This window comes from Magallana gigas, chromosome 9 (genome assembly GCF_963853765.1).
Source record: "Magallana gigas chromosome 9, xbMagGiga1.1, whole genome shotgun sequence".
NCBI lineage: Eukaryota > Metazoa > Mollusca > Bivalvia > Ostreida > Ostreidae > Magallana > Magallana gigas.
The window spans coordinates 40,794,057-40,813,128 of NC_088861.1; the positions used below are offsets into that span (position 1 = coordinate 40,794,057).

At 32.9% G+C, this 19,072-nt stretch overlaps 1 protein-coding gene across 3 annotated transcripts in view; it reads right to left on the minus strand.

Moving 5' to 3' along the window:
• Window positions 1-19,072, minus strand: part of LOC105348700 (protein mono-ADP-ribosyltransferase PARP4) — a 40,043-nt gene that overhangs the window by 11,829 nt on the left and 9,142 nt on the right. For all 3 annotated transcript variants that reach the window (XM_066071900.1, XM_066071898.1, XM_066071899.1), the window contains exons 15-29: window positions 18,413-18,637; window positions 17,576-17,746; window positions 16,903-17,013; window positions 11,396-11,527; window positions 10,736-10,922; window positions 10,515-10,588; window positions 9,761-9,948; window positions 8,817-8,916; window positions 4,968-5,135; window positions 4,692-4,772; window positions 4,344-4,424; window positions 3,838-3,939; window positions 3,360-3,452; window positions 2,886-2,969; window positions 1,882-2,055 (exon numbers count right to left, since the gene is read on the minus strand). In XM_066071900.1, coding sequence (XP_065927972.1) covers window positions 1,882-2,055; window positions 2,886-2,969; window positions 3,360-3,452; window positions 3,838-3,939; window positions 4,344-4,424; window positions 4,692-4,772; window positions 4,968-5,135; window positions 8,817-8,916; window positions 9,761-9,948; window positions 10,515-10,588; window positions 10,736-10,922; window positions 11,396-11,527; window positions 16,903-17,013; window positions 17,576-17,746; window positions 18,413-18,637 — 1,971 coding nt within the window. The remainder of the gene's footprint in view (window positions 1-1,881; window positions 2,056-2,885; window positions 2,970-3,359; window positions 3,453-3,837; window positions 3,940-4,343; window positions 4,425-4,691; window positions 4,773-4,967; window positions 5,136-8,816; window positions 8,917-9,760; window positions 9,949-10,514; window positions 10,589-10,735; window positions 10,923-11,395; window positions 11,528-16,902; window positions 17,014-17,575; window positions 17,747-18,412; window positions 18,638-19,072) is intronic.

The following is a 19,072-nucleotide window of genomic DNA, read 5'->3' on the forward strand; positions in this document are numbered from 1 at the left end:
TCAAATTTTCCTCACTTTCTCCTATGGCACAGTGGAACTCCATATCAGAAAATTGATCCCATAGGACTATGATTTTCTTTGATGAACTTGTTAAATTCAATAAACTCCCAAAACATTACCATAATTACCATACTACGGTATGTAAAAATATGTAAAAAAAGAAAATTTAATATTACAAACAATTTTAAAATTGCCAAAACACTACAATCATATCAGTAATTTTGAATTTCATTTAAATTGATGCCCAATAGGGTCACTTCATCAATTTACTTGACAAATAAATTTAAACAACCTCTAAAAATAGTTTAACTTCTTAAATTAATCATTATATTATTTATTTCCTTATAATGATAGACCTTTTGGTTTACATGAAACAGTTTTAAAATAGCCCCAAAACCATCACCCACTTTACAGATTATCAATTTCCCCTAAACACATGCTCCATCTGAACCATGGCTCAGATAATGGCTCCCTTGGGACAAATGAATTCAGCCACACTTGTCTTTGATGTTCTTATTAGCTCCTAAGAATTTATCATTGACAAACAAAAACTTTGCATTGTCAGTTAATAGAATACTTATAAAAAATAATTTTTTTTTTATTAATTAAGACATAAAGACAAAAAACTTCATCTGGATGTATTTATATAAATATATTTTAGAGTGTTTTCTATTAATTAATTAATAAAATCTGTAAGGATTACCTCCCTTACTTTTCAACATTAGTGTACAATATATAGAATAAGGAAAATGAAAACTGTCATAAAATCATTAAATCTTGTCTGATCTTAAAAAAAATTGCAGGTGCACATCTTCAGATGGTGTTCAACATATGTACAAATTTTCAATTGTTCCATGCAGTAATAAAAAATTCTATAGGGGGGACAAAGTTGCGTCTACAGACAGACGGACAGACGGACGGACAGACGGACAGACGGACGGACAGACGGACAGACGGACAGGGTGAAACCAATATACCCCCCTAAACTTCGTTTGCGGGGGTATAAAAACTTATCAAAATGAACATGATGAAAACTCAGCAACAATGGAGGTCCTTGTGTCATGAAGGGTCAAGGTCAGATAATCATATTCTCTGTCTAAGTGATTGATTCTCTATAGTAGTGGAGAGTATTTGTGAAATATAACAAGCAAATTCGGTGGTACATAAACAGCATTTAAAAGCTTATTAAGAAGTCTTATCATACAAAGTATGTCCGCCTTAATTCTTATAAAGGTAAAGGTAAAAGTCTTTATGAAGTGAGTAAATAAATACAGGTATATTATTTGAAGCCAGCTGATTATGAATATTAAAATAACTAGATATAGAGATTTTTGAAAATTCAATTCAATCCCATAGAATTTTGAAAACTTAACGAAGTACATGACAGTTATGTACTTCAATAAAGCTGCTGCAATATTTAAACCAAATTCATTGAATAACTACTTAGAATTTACTTTTATTTACATGTTCTACTGTATATGTATTACATTTGGCTGTGTATTCTATTTAGAACTTTTGGCGGAATGCGGCGTCCGCTAAATCAAGTACATCCATAAATGACATGCATATATGTATTAGAATAGTCACATTCAGGAATACGCTAATTTAAATCCACACCAACTTGTTCAAATACAAATTAAATTTCCACCAAATATCGTACATGCCAAATATAATACGTTTACAGTATTTCATTGAATAAAACAATTAAATACAACAATGGGTACTAAAATTGTACTTTTAAATGATTCTTGGTGAGATTTGGACTTCTTGCCTTAATACGACTGCCAAAAAAACCCCAACTTTTCAGTAAGCATGTTCCAGTACCTAAAATTTTTTTCAAAACAAACATATGATTAAAAATAGATTTAATTAAATTCATACCACTGGTATTCTGCATGATCGCATTCTTGAAAGAAATTTCCTTGACCTTCCCTTTTTCCCATTTTCTTCTAAAATCTCCTCCTCCTCTTCTTCTTCTTCTTCACTTGATGATGTCCCCCTTTCCTCTCTCAAGAATTTCTCTTCACTGTTTGTTGATTTCAGCTCTTCCAATTCCTTTAATGAAAACAATTTCATGTAAAATTGATTGCTAAAATGAAAATGAACCGATCTCAATGACATTTAATTCAGTGCCTATGGCATTAAACAGTCAGACTATACTGTGTACCAGTTAATGGTACAGTATGTTAATTAACAACCCTGCAGGGAATATAACTATCGTTGAAACTTCATTTTCCATAATATGCATCTTCCCAGCACCCAAATTTGACAACAGTAGAGCAAGTTATGAATCTTGAATACCTATGGTAAATGACACGGAATAACGGTAAACACTTGAGGTCTGCAGTGTCTCAGTGTTCCGACCCCCACTACCTTATCTTAAGAAGTAGAAGATACACTGTCAGGCTTGTACATGTAGGTGTGAAAGTTAAAAACCAAGTGGCAAGCCAGAGACAGGCTGAAAAAGCTATGCCATTATATGTGCTATGTCATTATATGTGCTATGTCATTATATGTGCTATGCCAATATGCGTGTCAGGCAGGGGTTTCCATGGCATTCGCATCTAAGTGAGACCATGACTCTCATCAAGACATAAACAGAGCAACCTATATGATGTATTCTGGGATATCAAACCATGGTATTAGGTACCATTAGGTAACAAACATGTTTTAAGATGACTACAGATAACTATACAGTATAAACATTGTTTCTCAGATTAATCTTTACATGTATATATAATAGATATATACTATAAGACAGAGCTAATTTTAAATAGCTAGTGAAATTTCATTGGTTCAGAACTGTTTTATTTGTTTAATAAACAGCATTAATATGCTGAAAATCTTATGGATTAACTACAGTTAGCACAGATTTAAATGGTAACCTCATTATCCGATGATGCATAAAAATTATTATACAGCATGTCTACACCCCCCATCGCTGGAGAAGAATCTGGGACTGCCTCATCCTGAAATACAAAACAAGAATCTTGGTTAGATCAAAAGGTGAAAGATAAAGCTTCAGAGCTGTTGGAATTTTGTTTACCCCACCATATTTTCACTCTTCCTCAATTATCTCCCCTTTAAAGGTGACCTTGCCCTTCATTTGAACAAAACAGGACACCCTCCCCCCAAAAATGTTTTACGCATAGTTTGGTTGAAATTAACCCAGTGTTCTGAAGAAAAGATAATGTGAAAAGTTTACAATAAAGACAAAATAAACGCTGACGTTGAAAGGCAATAGACATATTTTAATCAGGGAAGCTTACTGGAGCCTTTATTAACTCAGCTAGGTGAGCTAAAAAATAAAATCATTGGCTCAAATCTCTAAGTTTTCAAAGATTTGATTGGACTGTTACCTCATTGTCCCAAGATAGGTAAGTCAGCACATCTACATCCTCCTTGGTCAGTAAGTCCTTTATAACTGGGGCAGAGTCCGAGACAACCTCATCCTGAAATATTGTACAAATTATCGACCAATGAATTGATTTACTGATCATATGGAGTCTAACTATAACCAATCATCTACACTATTTTGAGGAATAGAATATCTTCAAATACTGAAGTACTTAATAGAAATGACATTTCTTCATATTCTCTAATTAATAGGGATGGGACGATATTTGGATCGATACATTTTCCATTAATACAACGATACCTTACCGAACTTTTTTTAATTTTACCAGGATGCGTAATTTTAGTTACTGACAGTGTGCTAAATTTTTAGTTATTGAACAAATTAAGAAAGTGGGCCCAGTTATTATTAACTTTTCACCTCAAGTTTCAAAGTGAAACAAATTTTATCGGATCCCAATCATAAAAGTAAACAACATTTACCTTTTCTCGTTTTTCAATGGCTACAAAGCTGGTCAGTGAGGTCACAATGGAGTACCTCTTGCTCAGCTCAATGACGTATTGTTTCAGGTTCATTTTCTTAACCTGTGGGTGCAAAAAGTGCAAAAAATGAAATACTGTATACAGGGTTATTTTAGCCCCGAGTAATTTTCGCCCTTCTACACTTGCAAACAGTTTCGCCCCATATTGAATTCACCCAGACACAGTTGTATTTAAAGAGATAATATAAGACTGTCACATTAGAAATCCCCAGTCTTGAATTCGCCCACAGACATGAAGGCGAAAGGGGCAAAAATAAAACGGAGAGGGATATTTCCCAGTATACAGTAATCATACTCTAAATCTCAATAGTCTTCCCTGAAGTCCCTTCTTCTGTTATTTTGTAGGCACACAAGACAGAATTTTCCATGTGAACTTTACACAAAGATCTCAGAAAGGGAACAGGAAAAAAAAAAATGGACATTATGTGTAAGTACTGCATTGTTTACCTCATGGCCGGTCCTATCAGGGGAGAGAACTCCGTCCTCCCAATCTCGGATCACTCCCTTGGCAGTTAATCTGTGCAGCATCTACAAGCAGAATCTCAACAATGACACGCAGTGTTAAAATGGTATCAGTTGTATATCATCTCACAAGATGGTATGTTATTGATAAACCACAGTGTACATTATTAAGAAAATCTGCTTATATATCAATAAATACTAGTTGTTATCAATTTATACATGTACCATTTTTCTGAAATCTCTGAATTATAACAATGTAACTATGATAATTAAAAGCATTATATCCTTTAGATAAGAATCTAGCTTTTATGTACCAGTAGTTTGAACTCTTACCTTGCCCTTTGTAACACTGAGGTCAGAGGTCGAGACAATAGTAGATATCTCTTGAACACCAATCTTTGCTTTTAGGGTAGCCTAATATATGTAATATACCAATAATTAACTTACAGCTGATTGGATTAACTGTTAAAAATTGAGACAAAATACTGCCAAAGTGGCACCATTTATATTCATATTAGCTCAATTTCTGGGGATTTCCTCCATACCCCTTACTCATAAAATTGCATCCTCTATAAAAAGTTGGTTACAGTATAAAATAAAGCCAGTCACCATGTAGCAGTTGTCCACGAATCCGTAGACCACTTGGCGTGAGCCGTTGAACAGAGCGGTGATTTGCTGTGGAGCTTGTATTGGTGCAGGGTGCTGGTCGTCATGGCGCCAGTCAACGGACACCGAGGTCAGCACTGGCTGGGCCGCTTTCTGTAACTGGGATCTGACCTGACAAGACAAATAAAAAACATATGACTGCCGTCATGAGAAAAGGGCCCTTATCTTTTGACGTCACAATGCTCAGAAAACGACGTCAAAGTAGCGGCATTGTAAACGCAGTTTTCCTATTTGCTCTTTTTATTTTTTTTCTGCGTCTGTGTTGTGCTTCTTGAATAACTAGAGTCTGGCCTTGTTTTGATACCGCGATTAATATTTTTTCAATAAAATATTACATGTTGATCTAAAAAATAATCATTTTATAAATGAAATATACAAATGTAACGTAAATATCTACACATTTCTAACGCGTAATATTGCACTAAATTTGATGTTGAAATGTCATAAAAATGCTGCTTTTGCATCAGCTATGAAACTTAAACACCACATTTTCCATTCAAGTGTGTGATGAAAATATATATGCTCTAATTGGGATATTACTTTATTTTGTTTTTGTAAATCGTCGTTAGTCACCAAAGGCCCGTCTCGCATATGCGTACTTATTGCGTGTGATTGAATGCGACTGATCGTTGATTTACGATGATGATTTATAAAGAATTCTGAGTAAAAGTGTACAACTTTAGTTTGCATTAGCAATACATGTATGATTTTTTAAAGTGAAAAACAAAAACTACACTGCATACTCGTAGTTGATAAGAGGGGTTGAAGGCCGAGACATACCGAATCGATGCAGAGCAGTATTTCTCAAATCAAACAGTTATCTGCGCAGTAATTACTGTGAAACAATACAAGTCAAATATTTCAAAAGATTTTTTTTAAATAGCTCACCTCACGGAATACGATTCTACACCATTTCTTAAATAATTCAGAAGGAACAAGAGAGAAGCGGCTTTATCTAATTATAGTGCTACGACCAACATGCAAAACATTTTTCCCATAATTCTATTACTAAAGAATTTGCGATCAAATTTTGAAATTATTTAACAAATTAAAACGCATGTAACTAACGGATTCGAAAAGTTTGAGATTTTTTTTTCACAGCGTAAAAATCAACTCTAATATATCGCATTTGATCTCATGGAAAAATCTTCGTGACATTTTCATGTAAAGTGCCTTTAATGAAACGACATAAAATTATATTTGCCTGTACGAATGAAAAACACTTGTGTATTTTTTCAGCGCAACATATTTTATTTTCTTGTGCAATTTAACAACCCAGATCCACTTGTTGTGTGTACTTTTTGAGCTATTTTACGTAAAATTAAAAAAAAATCAATCACAACATGCCTGAAAACTCATCACACATTTTCATGGATTTCTAGCATTTTTATATGATTATCAATATTCATCTCAAATCAGTAACGTACATGATTCAAAATTCCTTAAACTAAAAGGTTTGTAAATGCAGTCATTATACTACTATACTTTTGATATCAAGTCGATAAAATTGCCGTTTTATACATAAACAATTCATGTTTATTGATAAATATAATTAAAATACTTACAATTCATAGCATGCATGGACGTACAATTCATCTTCATAAATGATTGTTTTTCATCCTTTCTTTTATATACAAGAAACAAATTTCGATGATACTGAAGTCAGTGTTTATGTGTGCGTGAATGTTACAATGTACAGCAATAAAAAAATCTGAGAATCGCGATATTTCTTAAAACTTCGGAATACCGTATGCAACTGTATGCACTCTATAAACGACCTTTATTTAATTTTTCATCTTTTTTTAAATTGATAATCACTCGGCCGATATTTGTATTTAATGTGAGAGAGAGAGAGAGAGAGAGAGAGAGAGAGAGCATATAAGCTACGTCTATCGGCACTGAACTATCGATTAGTGAAAAAAAATTGGACATAATAAATGCAGAAGTCTTATTGAAAGTTACATGAACATGTAATCTTGCATTTTGAAGAAAAAGATTGTAAATAATGTTTACAATGTATATATAATAAATTATTTCAACGATTATGGTTTATAAAAATCGCATCACAAAAATACAACGGTACGCATGAACAAAGCAATTGAATAAAATTGTAGATTCAGTACGTTTTTTTTTTTTTTGGGGGGGGGGGGAGTCTGTCGTATTTGATACATTTAATTAGGTGTGTACGAGTATGTTTAAACAATAAACATAAACAAAAGGTAGCGATTAATACCGAAAAGATTAACGTAACCCGCATTCTGTAATGTGGCTATCTCTATAGCCCGCATGTATCACCAAAAAAGCATTTTATTGTTTATATGTACATCTTTCTTTTAATGAATTAATGAATTGATTTGATCGTAATAAGTAAGTGAAAGTCACTAAATTATTGCTAATGTACACCAGTGCGTTAGATAAAAGCTGTAGCCAAGCGTCTTATATGGGAATTTGAGTTTGACATTATCATGATTAGTTCGTGCAATCCGTGATATTTCTTAGGTTTCTGAAGATTTCGACCGATCGATAAACTGCATGGTTAGAACTTGACCGAGGAGATTTCAGTCTCGATACAGCTGTGAATTACAATAAATTTTCGTAAGAAATAGAGGGAATCATACTTAGTGGATGTAAATTTAAATCTATAAATATAAGATGCCATTTTTTTGTAAAATCTTTTCTCCACATTTTTGTAGTTGGAACTTTCCAGTGAGACAATCAAAGCAATTTTTTTCACCAGCAATTTCATAAGAATAAAGTATTGGTAACGTACAAAAGAGAAGAGAAATCGGGAAAATAATTTAACACAATATAATTCCGAGTTTCAAAAACAGCTATTGATTTTAAACTTGCATCAGAACTATAAAGATACTTAAAATTTAATATCGGTAAATATGCGATAAAATTTCCGTGCAAAAGGTTGATAAAAAAGAATAAATATTTCTCTTTTTGAAAAGAAACTTGTGTTTGCCCCAAAATTGTGGAAACATAGGCATCGATTTTGACAGTCTATATCTTTGTTACATGTTTGCTAATTTGCCTCTCTGCAGCTAATATAACTTTGATGCATTTAAAGGTTGGGGAGAAGATGATATTTGTTTTCTTTAAATATCCTTTATCTATCTATTTATCTTATTTTTTTTGGGGGGGGGGGGGGGGTTGCATGTGGATTTATCGGAAGTGTTTCTGGATTAGCTGCAGAACTTAAAATATATCTGGATATTCAAAATGTTTTGCTCTCTTCTGTTAAAATTGTAAGAAATCTAGAATTGTAGAAAATTATTATTTAATTCTACTTCAAACAATTAAAGACGGTGTGAAAGGAACCATTATGATAGAAGAAAAAAAATGCAAAACAAAATTTGACGTTCGTGACGTCGTGACGTTTTCGACCAGCTACGTCAAAGTCGTGTTAACATGTCGTCTTAAAATTGTCATAAAATGCTTAAAACACATAAGATCTTGGATATCTTTGTATATTTGTATTCAGAAAGAGTTGACAAATCGGAATTGACAAAAAAGTAAGTTTGTGAAATTTTGACCTTAAGGGCCCTTTTCTCGTGACGGCAGTCATATAATTATTGAAAGTCTCCATTACTTTTTAGTAATATAATGGCATATTCTATAAAATTCTACAATTTGGATGAATTGTAAATGTATACATACCGTTACATGGTGGTAGATTTTAGTGCAATAGAATTGCTTTTTAATATATTCATAACTGCTTAATTATATCATTCTGTCACCTTATTTTGAATTCCCAATTGGATTTGAACTTAGAACCATAGAACTTACCTTATCTTCCCACTTGGATTTGAACTTGGAATCATAGAATTCATTAGAGCCTGCTCCAACTCTGGCTATTGCTTTCAGGAGATGACGATTTGCTACAGAGCTGTTGGTGAGAGAAATTACAACATTGTAACTTCTCATTATGCTTGCAAACTTAAGATTGTTTTATGTTTCATAAATATTATCAAAACATAGAAAAGTTCCACCAATTTGAGGCCAATATTGCAGTTATTATGTTGCTATTTTACAATTATGGCTCTTCCAAATCATGACACATATTGTAGTATAGAAGAAATGAAACAATTCAATACTTTATCATTAAGTATTGGTAAAAATATTTCTAGCAAATATGGAGATTTTTAATCCAATAGAATTTCATGACTCTAAGTATCTTTACTTGACAAACAATCAAAACATGTAATTCTGACAGCAAAAGGATCAGAGACAAATTTGACATTGCCCTGTGCATTACACTGTGATTTTCTCTACTCTTTTCCTTCTTGATGGGACGCCATTCCATCACAGGTATCCCTAACTACTGGCATAAGCCAGCTAGTACCCATTGAAACTAGGTTGACCGAAAAAATACAGATAAAGTGCCTTGTCTAACAACACAGCACACAACATCAAGTGACCAAAGCAGGCTTGAACCAGTGACCTTTAGGTTACTGGCTTAACATGTATGACCACTGAGCCACATACAGAGCTTAACTCGTTCTTTACATACTGTAGATTCCTAATTACAAGCGAGGAGTTAATATCCTTGTAAAATCGCGAGAAAAACATCTTGCGAATTTTAAAATTTCGCTTTCATTTTTCGGACATATGTAAAATATAAGTAACTTTGACTAAAATTCGGCATTCGCGATTTTATGTTCTTGCGATTTAGTGGAAAACGGATGAATCACGGAATTAGGTACTCACGTAAAATAAGGAATTTATAGTACCTGATTCCTATAGTGAAGACCCTTGTGTGTTGAGAGTTCTGGGATATTTTGACCAGAGTATCCTCATCATTGTTGATATAGCCATCAGAGAAAAGGAAGATGTTCCTGGTGGAACTCTCTGATTTAAGGAGGTAGTAAGAGTGTAAAGGCCTGCAGAGTTCAGTATTACCCTGGTTTGCTTGTAATTTCTGCAATAAATGTCAACACATTCATAATTTTTTTTACAATGTTTTCCTTACTTTTGTGGTATATCTACATGTATATGTATTTGCATATGTTTGATTCCGGAAATTTATAGTCCGTCTATATTTTTGAAAAAAAAATATTGATGCCTTGTCTATATTTATTTAATTTTTTTCATCTATAAACCTTCAAATATCACCATCATCGGTCTCTCAACAGACTCTCTTGATGGTCTTCAGACCAAGTTCTCCCCTCTCCCTAGCTTCTTCAGCAATAATTAAGATGATAGATATTATAATATCATTTCTCTCTCTTAAGTTTTAAAATGAATAGAATTTCATACAATCTCTGTTATCTATGTTCAATATTTCATTTAGTCTAAGATTAATAAATTTGCAAATCTGCGTTTTATTTTTCGACATTTTGTAATTCAGAGGCAAACTGAATATAATGGACCTGAGTTGGTGTTTAAAAGATGTTTTTGTCTTGTTTTATTATATTACACGTCTTTTCATGACTACATGCTTGTACATGACTAGTACAAATACATTTGTTTGTGTAACTGGCAGACCTGAATATGCTGCCTTGCTGTCTGTACATTGAATTTATTGGCTGGTAGACTCGATGGGAAAAGTTCTCTGAATGCTGAAAAGACAAAAAACCATAAAATTTTACAACTACATGTACCTAATAATTTCCATTTTGGACTAGCTACAAATCTCTCTCTCTCTCTCTCTCTCTCTCTCTCTCTCTCTCTCTCTCTCTCTCTCTCTCTCTCTCTCCAAACTATACCTGTCCCGAATGAGACCACATTGAACCTCCATGTTGGATCCATGAGATGTAACACAAGGAGAGCAGCCTTTTTGGCATCACGGTGGGAGGAGTCCTTCATTGAGTTGGAGCTGTCAATCATCAGGATGACCTCAACCTCTGACTCCTCATCAGCCTCAAACTCCGGGTAAAAGGTCAACATGCATGCCTAGTAAAGTCACAAGCTGTCAGATTGACTGTCACTTTAGGTTATTTGAATGTTCAAAACTTTAAGATCCAAACCAAGCTATAGAGCTATAACAAAGCCCAATGGTGAGGACTTACATAACTAATGCCTGATGTCTATTTCAATAATGTTTATTCCATTAAGATACCAGTAATATAATTTTTCAAAATGTATAAAAATGTAAAATGTAAAAAATGTAAAATGTATAAAAATGTAAAATGTATTTTAAATGCAATACTACGCAATCAGCTTTGCCTCCAAAAAAAGCTGCTGTCTTGTGGACAATGAACTTGCTCTCGTCCTCTTGCTGGATAATGGGTAAAATATTATATTTCATCTTTCTCTGCTTTCTAAATTTTATCTTTATTTAATCATCATTTTTACAAGCAACCCAATTGTAAATATAAATTAAATTAAAACTATTCCCTGAGAATTCCATATATTTCCAGACTCACCTGTGACCCTCCTTCATCGGACTCGACCCACATCCGCGGAACGTGGATTTCTGCTAGACCGATCAGAAGCTGGAATCCATCCTCCAACATCTGATTGTCTTTCATCTGCACCACGGCCTTTGTAGCTGTCCTCTGTGAATAATATAATTAGTAATTTTGTAGTGTTTTTAATACATAGGAAAATTGCCAGCTTGCTTTTAGAAGTTTTGACAATGTACATCTTATTTCAATATGTGCAATGTATCTTCTCTTCCTATCACAAGTTTAGCCTACATGTGAGTTAAACAGAATAATCCTGTTACAACATAATTATAACATTAAACCAAAATCATTACATGTATAAGAAAAGTGGATAATGTCCCCCTCATCCAAGCATTCCCCCGGATGTGATGGATGAGGGGCATTCTTGGAAGACAGCCTGAGGCTGAGGAGTATCAAGTAGCATTATTTCCTGGCTATTATGCTCGGGATCGCCCTTCAAAAAAGCTAAAAACCTACCTGGAAGTGACGTCACATACCGTATAAATAGTGCTCCCACTGTGATAAACACTCATAATTTTAAAGCAGATTTATTGTCAAATATGTATTTTAATTTGAGGTGGGATAAACAATTCTCAAAACCCATACAGGGAGGGAACCTTGATACTCCTCAGCCTCAGGCTGTCTTCCAAGAATGCCCCTCATCCATCACATCCGGGGGAATGCTTGGATGAGGGGGACATTCTTTTCATCCAGCCTTCGGCATATCGGAGTATCAAGTAGCATCTTCAAAGTATTTGACAATAAATAAAAAATCCTTCCAAATAGAGAAGATTCTCAATCAATGATATAAATAAACATAGACCATTTTAATAAATCAACTTTGGTTTCATCATGTGGAAACACAAAATTGCTTGATCATCTTAGCCACAAAACACATCAAATGTACCCATTATTTTCCCCACCAATTTCTTTAATAATTGCGCATGTCCATATTGTGGCTGCATGATTAATGTTTTCTCAGAAAATAATGTTTTAAAACCATTCTGCCTCATTTCTCTGTGATATAAATAAATACATTGTTTGTAAAATCCAAACTATATCTAATTTTCTGTCTGTAAGATGTTAATAGAAAAAAGAATGAATTGCATTCATTGAAATGTCAGATTTTACTGTCTGATGTATATAGGGTACATATACACTTATAATACAGCTATAATGTAATCAAATGTATGATCTTCTAGCTTCCAATGTAATGTAGAAAACAAATGTTTTCTTCCTTGAATATAAAGTACCTGTATCATATTCATGTATGATTAAGTTTTGCAACATAACTAAGGTACAATGACCCTCTGATCAGAAAAATATTCATTCTTCATGAATTACCTATATGTCAATCATTCTTTTGTAAACTAAAATCATATTTATATTACATGTATGTCCTATTTTGTCTAGCTCATATAGCTATATATTAGGATAAGTTAAGTTTTCTTTGAAACTTTAGATATTATCAGTAAAAGCAATATAGTATTCACTTGTGTACAGAAGGATGTCAGGTATAATCTTGTCTGATGTCTTTGAACATCAACGTTCCTTCCTTTGAAAATTCTTAAATCAATATCTATGACTTTCCTGGTATGTGGTATTTATACAAAAATCAAAATGCTAATCTTTCATAACACATCCATTTTCAATTGATATATTAATACACTGTACAACCAAACTCTGCATGAATTAATTAGTTTTAAGAAAACTAATCTCAAAACTTGCAATCTTTTCTAAATTTGATAATTATATCTTCAATATGATTTAAGTTAATATAAATGACCTATAAAGATTTTAACCTCTAGCTAGGTACTGTTTTCTCTAAGAATATATGGAATTCACATTGCATTGTCCATAAATCTAATATATGTATCATAATAAACAATCTATTACATGTATTTACATATACATGTATATTCATGGAGTATATATAACTTTTCCCTATAAAGTGGGAACATTGTATGACATTAATTTTTTGTGTATTAACAATTTATGACAAGATATGAAATCTAATATTAAGTTCTTTGTAATGTCATTTTTTGGTCGTCAATATATCTATATTCATGTAATCACAACAAGACCAACAATTGGGAACTGTAAACAGAACTATTTTTGCCCCATGTTATTTTCTTAGATTGTAAACAGTTTTGTCCCAATTAAAACTTGCCCAGACAAAGCTTTGTTCATCGAGAGACAATGTAGGGCATTGTAATTCGCCTATAGTCTTTATTAATTCACCCACTGGCAAAAAGAGGAACAAATGTGTTCCCTGTAATCTTTCTTGGAATTTATGAATCAGATATGTTATATCTAGTGTAACATTATTTACATATATGCCAGCAGCTAAATATGAGTAAACATTTCTTCAATAGTAAATATTGTACTATAATATCTTTGTCCTTTGATCGAGTGATATGATTAAACACAATCACTATCTTGAAATAACTTATTATAATCAAATTCCATAATATGAAATAAGCGAAAGTATAAATCTTGTTAATTCATATATTCAATCAATATAACACAATTAGAAAATACAGAAAAAGAACTTTCTCAATCTTTTGTAAAGAAATTCAATCATCTTTAATATTTAAAAGTTTTTCCATCATTTTAATTTTCTGTTTCAGCTACTACATAGCCTTATTTCCGATTCAAATTCTAAATATTACCAGAAACGTTCTAAAATCTGTTTTAAATTTGTAGTATCATATATACTAAACACCATTAGCGAGTAAATACATACACTGTAACATTTGTCTTTTCATGAAGACTTCAGTTATGATGATAAGTTCTAAAGAGATAATCAATAATTATTCACATATACTGGAAACCATTCCAATGCATCAACTAATACATATATGGTAAGTATATAATAAATGTATGAAAATCAGCTTGTTCTTTGCTTTTTCTCAATATGAACATTGTAAACATGGTACTTGCTAGTGTATCGTAATTCCAAATTAAAGTTACTCATGTAACCCATCTTGTATCAAGAGAATCTCAAAAAATCAAATTTCAGTGTCTCTATAAATATATAATCAAACATATTCTCATGTTTCAGTATATTCAATACTCTATTCAATAACTTATAACTGTTTATTGCCAATTTACCATTCAATTATATCTCTTCCATTGCAATATTCTATTACAGATGTATTTTTACATTTATAATCCTTATCACTGGATTTTCCCTAAAGAGGAAGGTTGTAAAACAACTGATCTCCATTGACAATTTGTCTTGGTATAAAATTGCTTGCATTTCATGATCTAGACAGGCTAGTATATATAGCTTTTATATTTGATCTAATTCTACATGACATATGGTAAAAATTTAATTCACCAAATTCTTAGGATAGAAATAAAAGATGGTCACATATAGTCTCTTTCTTTAATATATACCATACTCTTTCATTTCAATCTAATTGAACATGTACCATACTTTGGTAATAAGTTTTAATGTTTATTGTTATAACAAATAGGGTTATAGTGAACATTGTATTATTTATGGATTTTCATTCTCATCACATTGATCCTCTTTCACTCTGAACCTTTTCTTTTGTATTATATCTCAGGATTTCAGCAATGTATCAAACAACTTCATTTCTTTATGTCATACATTGTCATAACAATACTTATCAAGCCTTAGTTTCCATGAAGTCGATCTTCATTTAAATTAGCTTAAAATAAATTCATGTATTGTGTCTGAAATCAAATCATCTAAGTCAATAAGTGTTTGGTTCTTTGTTCCTCAAATCATTCCCATGAATCATATAATGATGTGCAGGTTTATGACTTTTGTAATAATTATGGATGCAAAAAACAATTAAATAGTAAAACCATATTACTAGTAATTATTTGACTGAATACATGTATATTACCGGTACATGTACTTGTTTTAAAAGTACTTTTCAAGTCAAGTATCCTAATGTTTGTTTGATTTCTCTCTATTACTAACTTAGACATATATATGTCTTTCATTCAAATTTTTTAATCAATACCGGTACTCCTGTTTTCAACATTCACTGTCACTTCAGTCAAACTTTATAACTCTTAACTCAAACTTTATATCTGAATAAAACTGCACAAACAATTGATTTGATTCAAAACACTGCATAAATTGTCTTTTGCACCCATTCCAAACAGTGATCAATTGAATTCTCTAATATTTTATGAATCAGTTCGTCTTTCAAAAAATTTATGATTCTCCAAGATTTTAAGTTTCTTTCTTCCAAACTTCACAACATGTATAACTTCGTCTGTACAATGTAATATAAATAAATGTAATGTAGACAATCATCTTTTCTGTGACAACAATAACTTGAAAACACCATATATTATGTGGTATAGAAAACATATGTATATGTAAGCTTCTCATCCCAGAATTAAAACATTTTACAGCCAATGTATAAATGCTCTGAGAAGCAGAATAAATTCAAGTTCATTTGTGCAATTTCTTGTTTGGTCTTCAATGACACCAAATTATATTACTGATATCATCAGTTGTACTTATTTCAATCATGTGCAAACTGATGCCTTGAATACTTCTTTTTTTTTTTTTTTTTTTTATGATCAATAAACCAACATTAATTTCATGTAAAATATTGCATCAGCCTGTTCAGATGTTCTAAATTGACATCTTCTTTCGCTACATGATTTTGTACAGTTGTATTATTAACCTGACTGTTATTTTGTTCAAACTTCAGACCTTTGGTCATTTTACTATGATCACTACATTTTGTAAATTATATGTCGTAAACCAATTATCTCCAGTATCAGTCAGCCGTTAAGAGAAATTCCATCTCTTGTCTCATTTATATCCGTGATATTGAGATCAATAAAACCATAAGAAATCTGAACACAGCGTGTTCTAATTGTACTGTACTATTTAATATATATGTACACAGCGTGTATATTATTCAACTTGCGATGTAAATTTTTTTTTTTATAGTAGTCAAATTTCTGAACACAACGTGTTTTATAAACGTACTATCAACCAATACACAACGTGTACTGTAAAACTTGCGGTAAAATATATTCACGACAAAATTCTGAACACAGCGTGTTCTAATCGTGCATTCAACAAATACACAACGTGTATTGTACAACTTGAGTTGTAAAACCACATGAACCATGTGTAAAACGAAATGCACGGATTATCAATCCTTTCAAACCAAGACTTCGTCATTGGTAGATTTAATTCGTTTTTAAAGGCTTTACAAACCTTGCAACTAAGACCACGTCTTAGAAAATTTATTAACACCGCAATAACCATATAACCGACAAGGGCTCATGTCCCGATGTCGCCAGAAAAAATATGAGTGTTTATCACAGTGGGAGCACTATTTATACGGTATGTGACGTCACTTCCAGGTAGGTTTTTAGCTTTTTTGAAGGGCGATCCCGAGCATAATAGCCAGGAAATAATGCTACTTGATACTCCGATATGCCGAAGGCTGGATGAAAAGAATGTATCTATAGATTACCTTGGAGAGTACTTTATGCGTGGGACACTCCAGACTCCGGATGTCAAAGGGCATGTCTACATACACCTGTACACTACAGCAGGTGTTTCCCACCTGTACTGTATCCCAGTCCTATAACACGGAGTAGACAGTAATACAGACATATAACAAAGGGCATGTCTACATACACCTGTACACTACAGCAGGTGTCTCCCACCTGTACTGTATCCCAGTCCTATAACATAGAGTAGACAAAAATACAGACATATAACAAAGGGCATGTCTACATACACCTGTACACTACAGCAGGTGTCTCCCACCTGTACTGTATCCCAGTCCTATAACATAGAGTAGACAAAAATACAGACATATAACAAAGGGCATGTCTACATACACCTGTACACTACAGCAGGTGTCTCCCACCTGTACTGTGTCCCAGCTCTATGACAAAGAGCAGACAGACAGTAAAACAGAAAATTATTTATCAATAATATATAAACAAAGACTATCTCCCCAAAATGGCCACTAGGAAAAATAATGGTTCCACAGTGTTAACACCAAATGACCATAAAAATCTATATTTTATGTTCATGAGTTATCAACTGAAATATAGACTAGACATATAGCCAATGGCACTTGTTTTTGATATTCACTGCTTTATTAAGAACTTGTCTGCTACAATTAAACATTAAACCTTGTCTTTGAATTCTGGTGCGTCAACAAATTTTTGTTTCCATGGTGCCACGCTGCCTGGGAGACGGAAGTTGATGAGATCACCGTCCACCTGTAGCTCTGTGACATAGGTGATCTTGATGACCACCACAGCCCCCGTGGGGAGGTTCCCCACGCTGACCGTGAACACCTCCTGTAACAAAGAAAAAGTCCGCCAATTGTTAAATATGTACGTGATAAATTCTAAATCAAGTCTATGAGGAGTAAACTGATATAAATACATCCTGATTCAACTAGACACTTTTAGTTGAATCAGGATGTATTTATATCTATTCTCTTTTTAAACTTAGCTTTCACAATATCCCAACTAGCTTTTTGAGAAAAATGCAATGTTGTTTGACCTTAACCTTGCAATTGCCAATTACTCAAATTACCATGGTTCAAGGTCATGACACAATGACATAAACAACATTAACCTTGGTTCCAAGTATGAGTATTTGCTGTTTTAATGGGAATGGACCGATAGACAAACACAAAAACAGGAGAGGATAACTCTTAATACATGTACCTCTTTGTAAATGTATGAGGGGTATGGCAGTGAGGAAGCATAAAATAACAATCAATCTCATGACTACGGTCAGATTCATTCAACAAAATCGGTCTCTCTGTCTCTTTTTTTTTTAACCTTTTTTCAGTTTTACCTTCATGAATGTCTAATATTTTTTTAAGGCATAAAGGAATATGATCATTTACCCCTACCTTCAGAATGTTCACCATACTTACTGCATTATCTAACAACTTATTGTTAATCATGCTAAAATGAAATTAAATTTGATTTTAAAAACTGCATCATGTATACCGGTGTTTCTTTGTCCTGGTCCATGAGGTACGCCCCATGCCCCTCCTGGACGGCCCGCTTGTATTCCCGGTGGGCCGTCTCTTTCTCCTTCACCTCCCCAACGATGTGTTTCCCGTTGATAAACGCCTCAAAGCCACACACCGCCGCCATTTCATCCAGCGGGAAGACGTACTTAGCCTCCAGGGCCTGGTCACTATTGTTGTGGTACTCTTGTAACACCACCACCTGACAACCGAACAAAATACTGATGCAGTACTTGTACTACAAATGTTGATACATCAAAATCAGTATGTGTTTGCCACTTCAATCAAATTTTACTTGTCAATGACCAAGTTGCATTGATCATGATCATCGATTTCATATTTTAAAAAGACTGTAAAAAGTTAAACACATTTGAAGTTATCATTAATTATTGAATACAATTTTACCCTACTGTAGTGTCTGATTGACTGCATGTGTACAAGCATATTAAATGTAATCAATAATCAAAACTTTTCTTAATTAATTTGAGCTGATAAAACTCTGCTAAAAAACCCTCAATTAAATGTTTAACACCGCGCTATGTTGCGTATCTCTTTATTTTTAAGGGAATGTTTTAGGAATAGAATGTTTATCAAATCTAAGGGGAGATAAAATTATGAATTCAAAGTTACTTTTTTC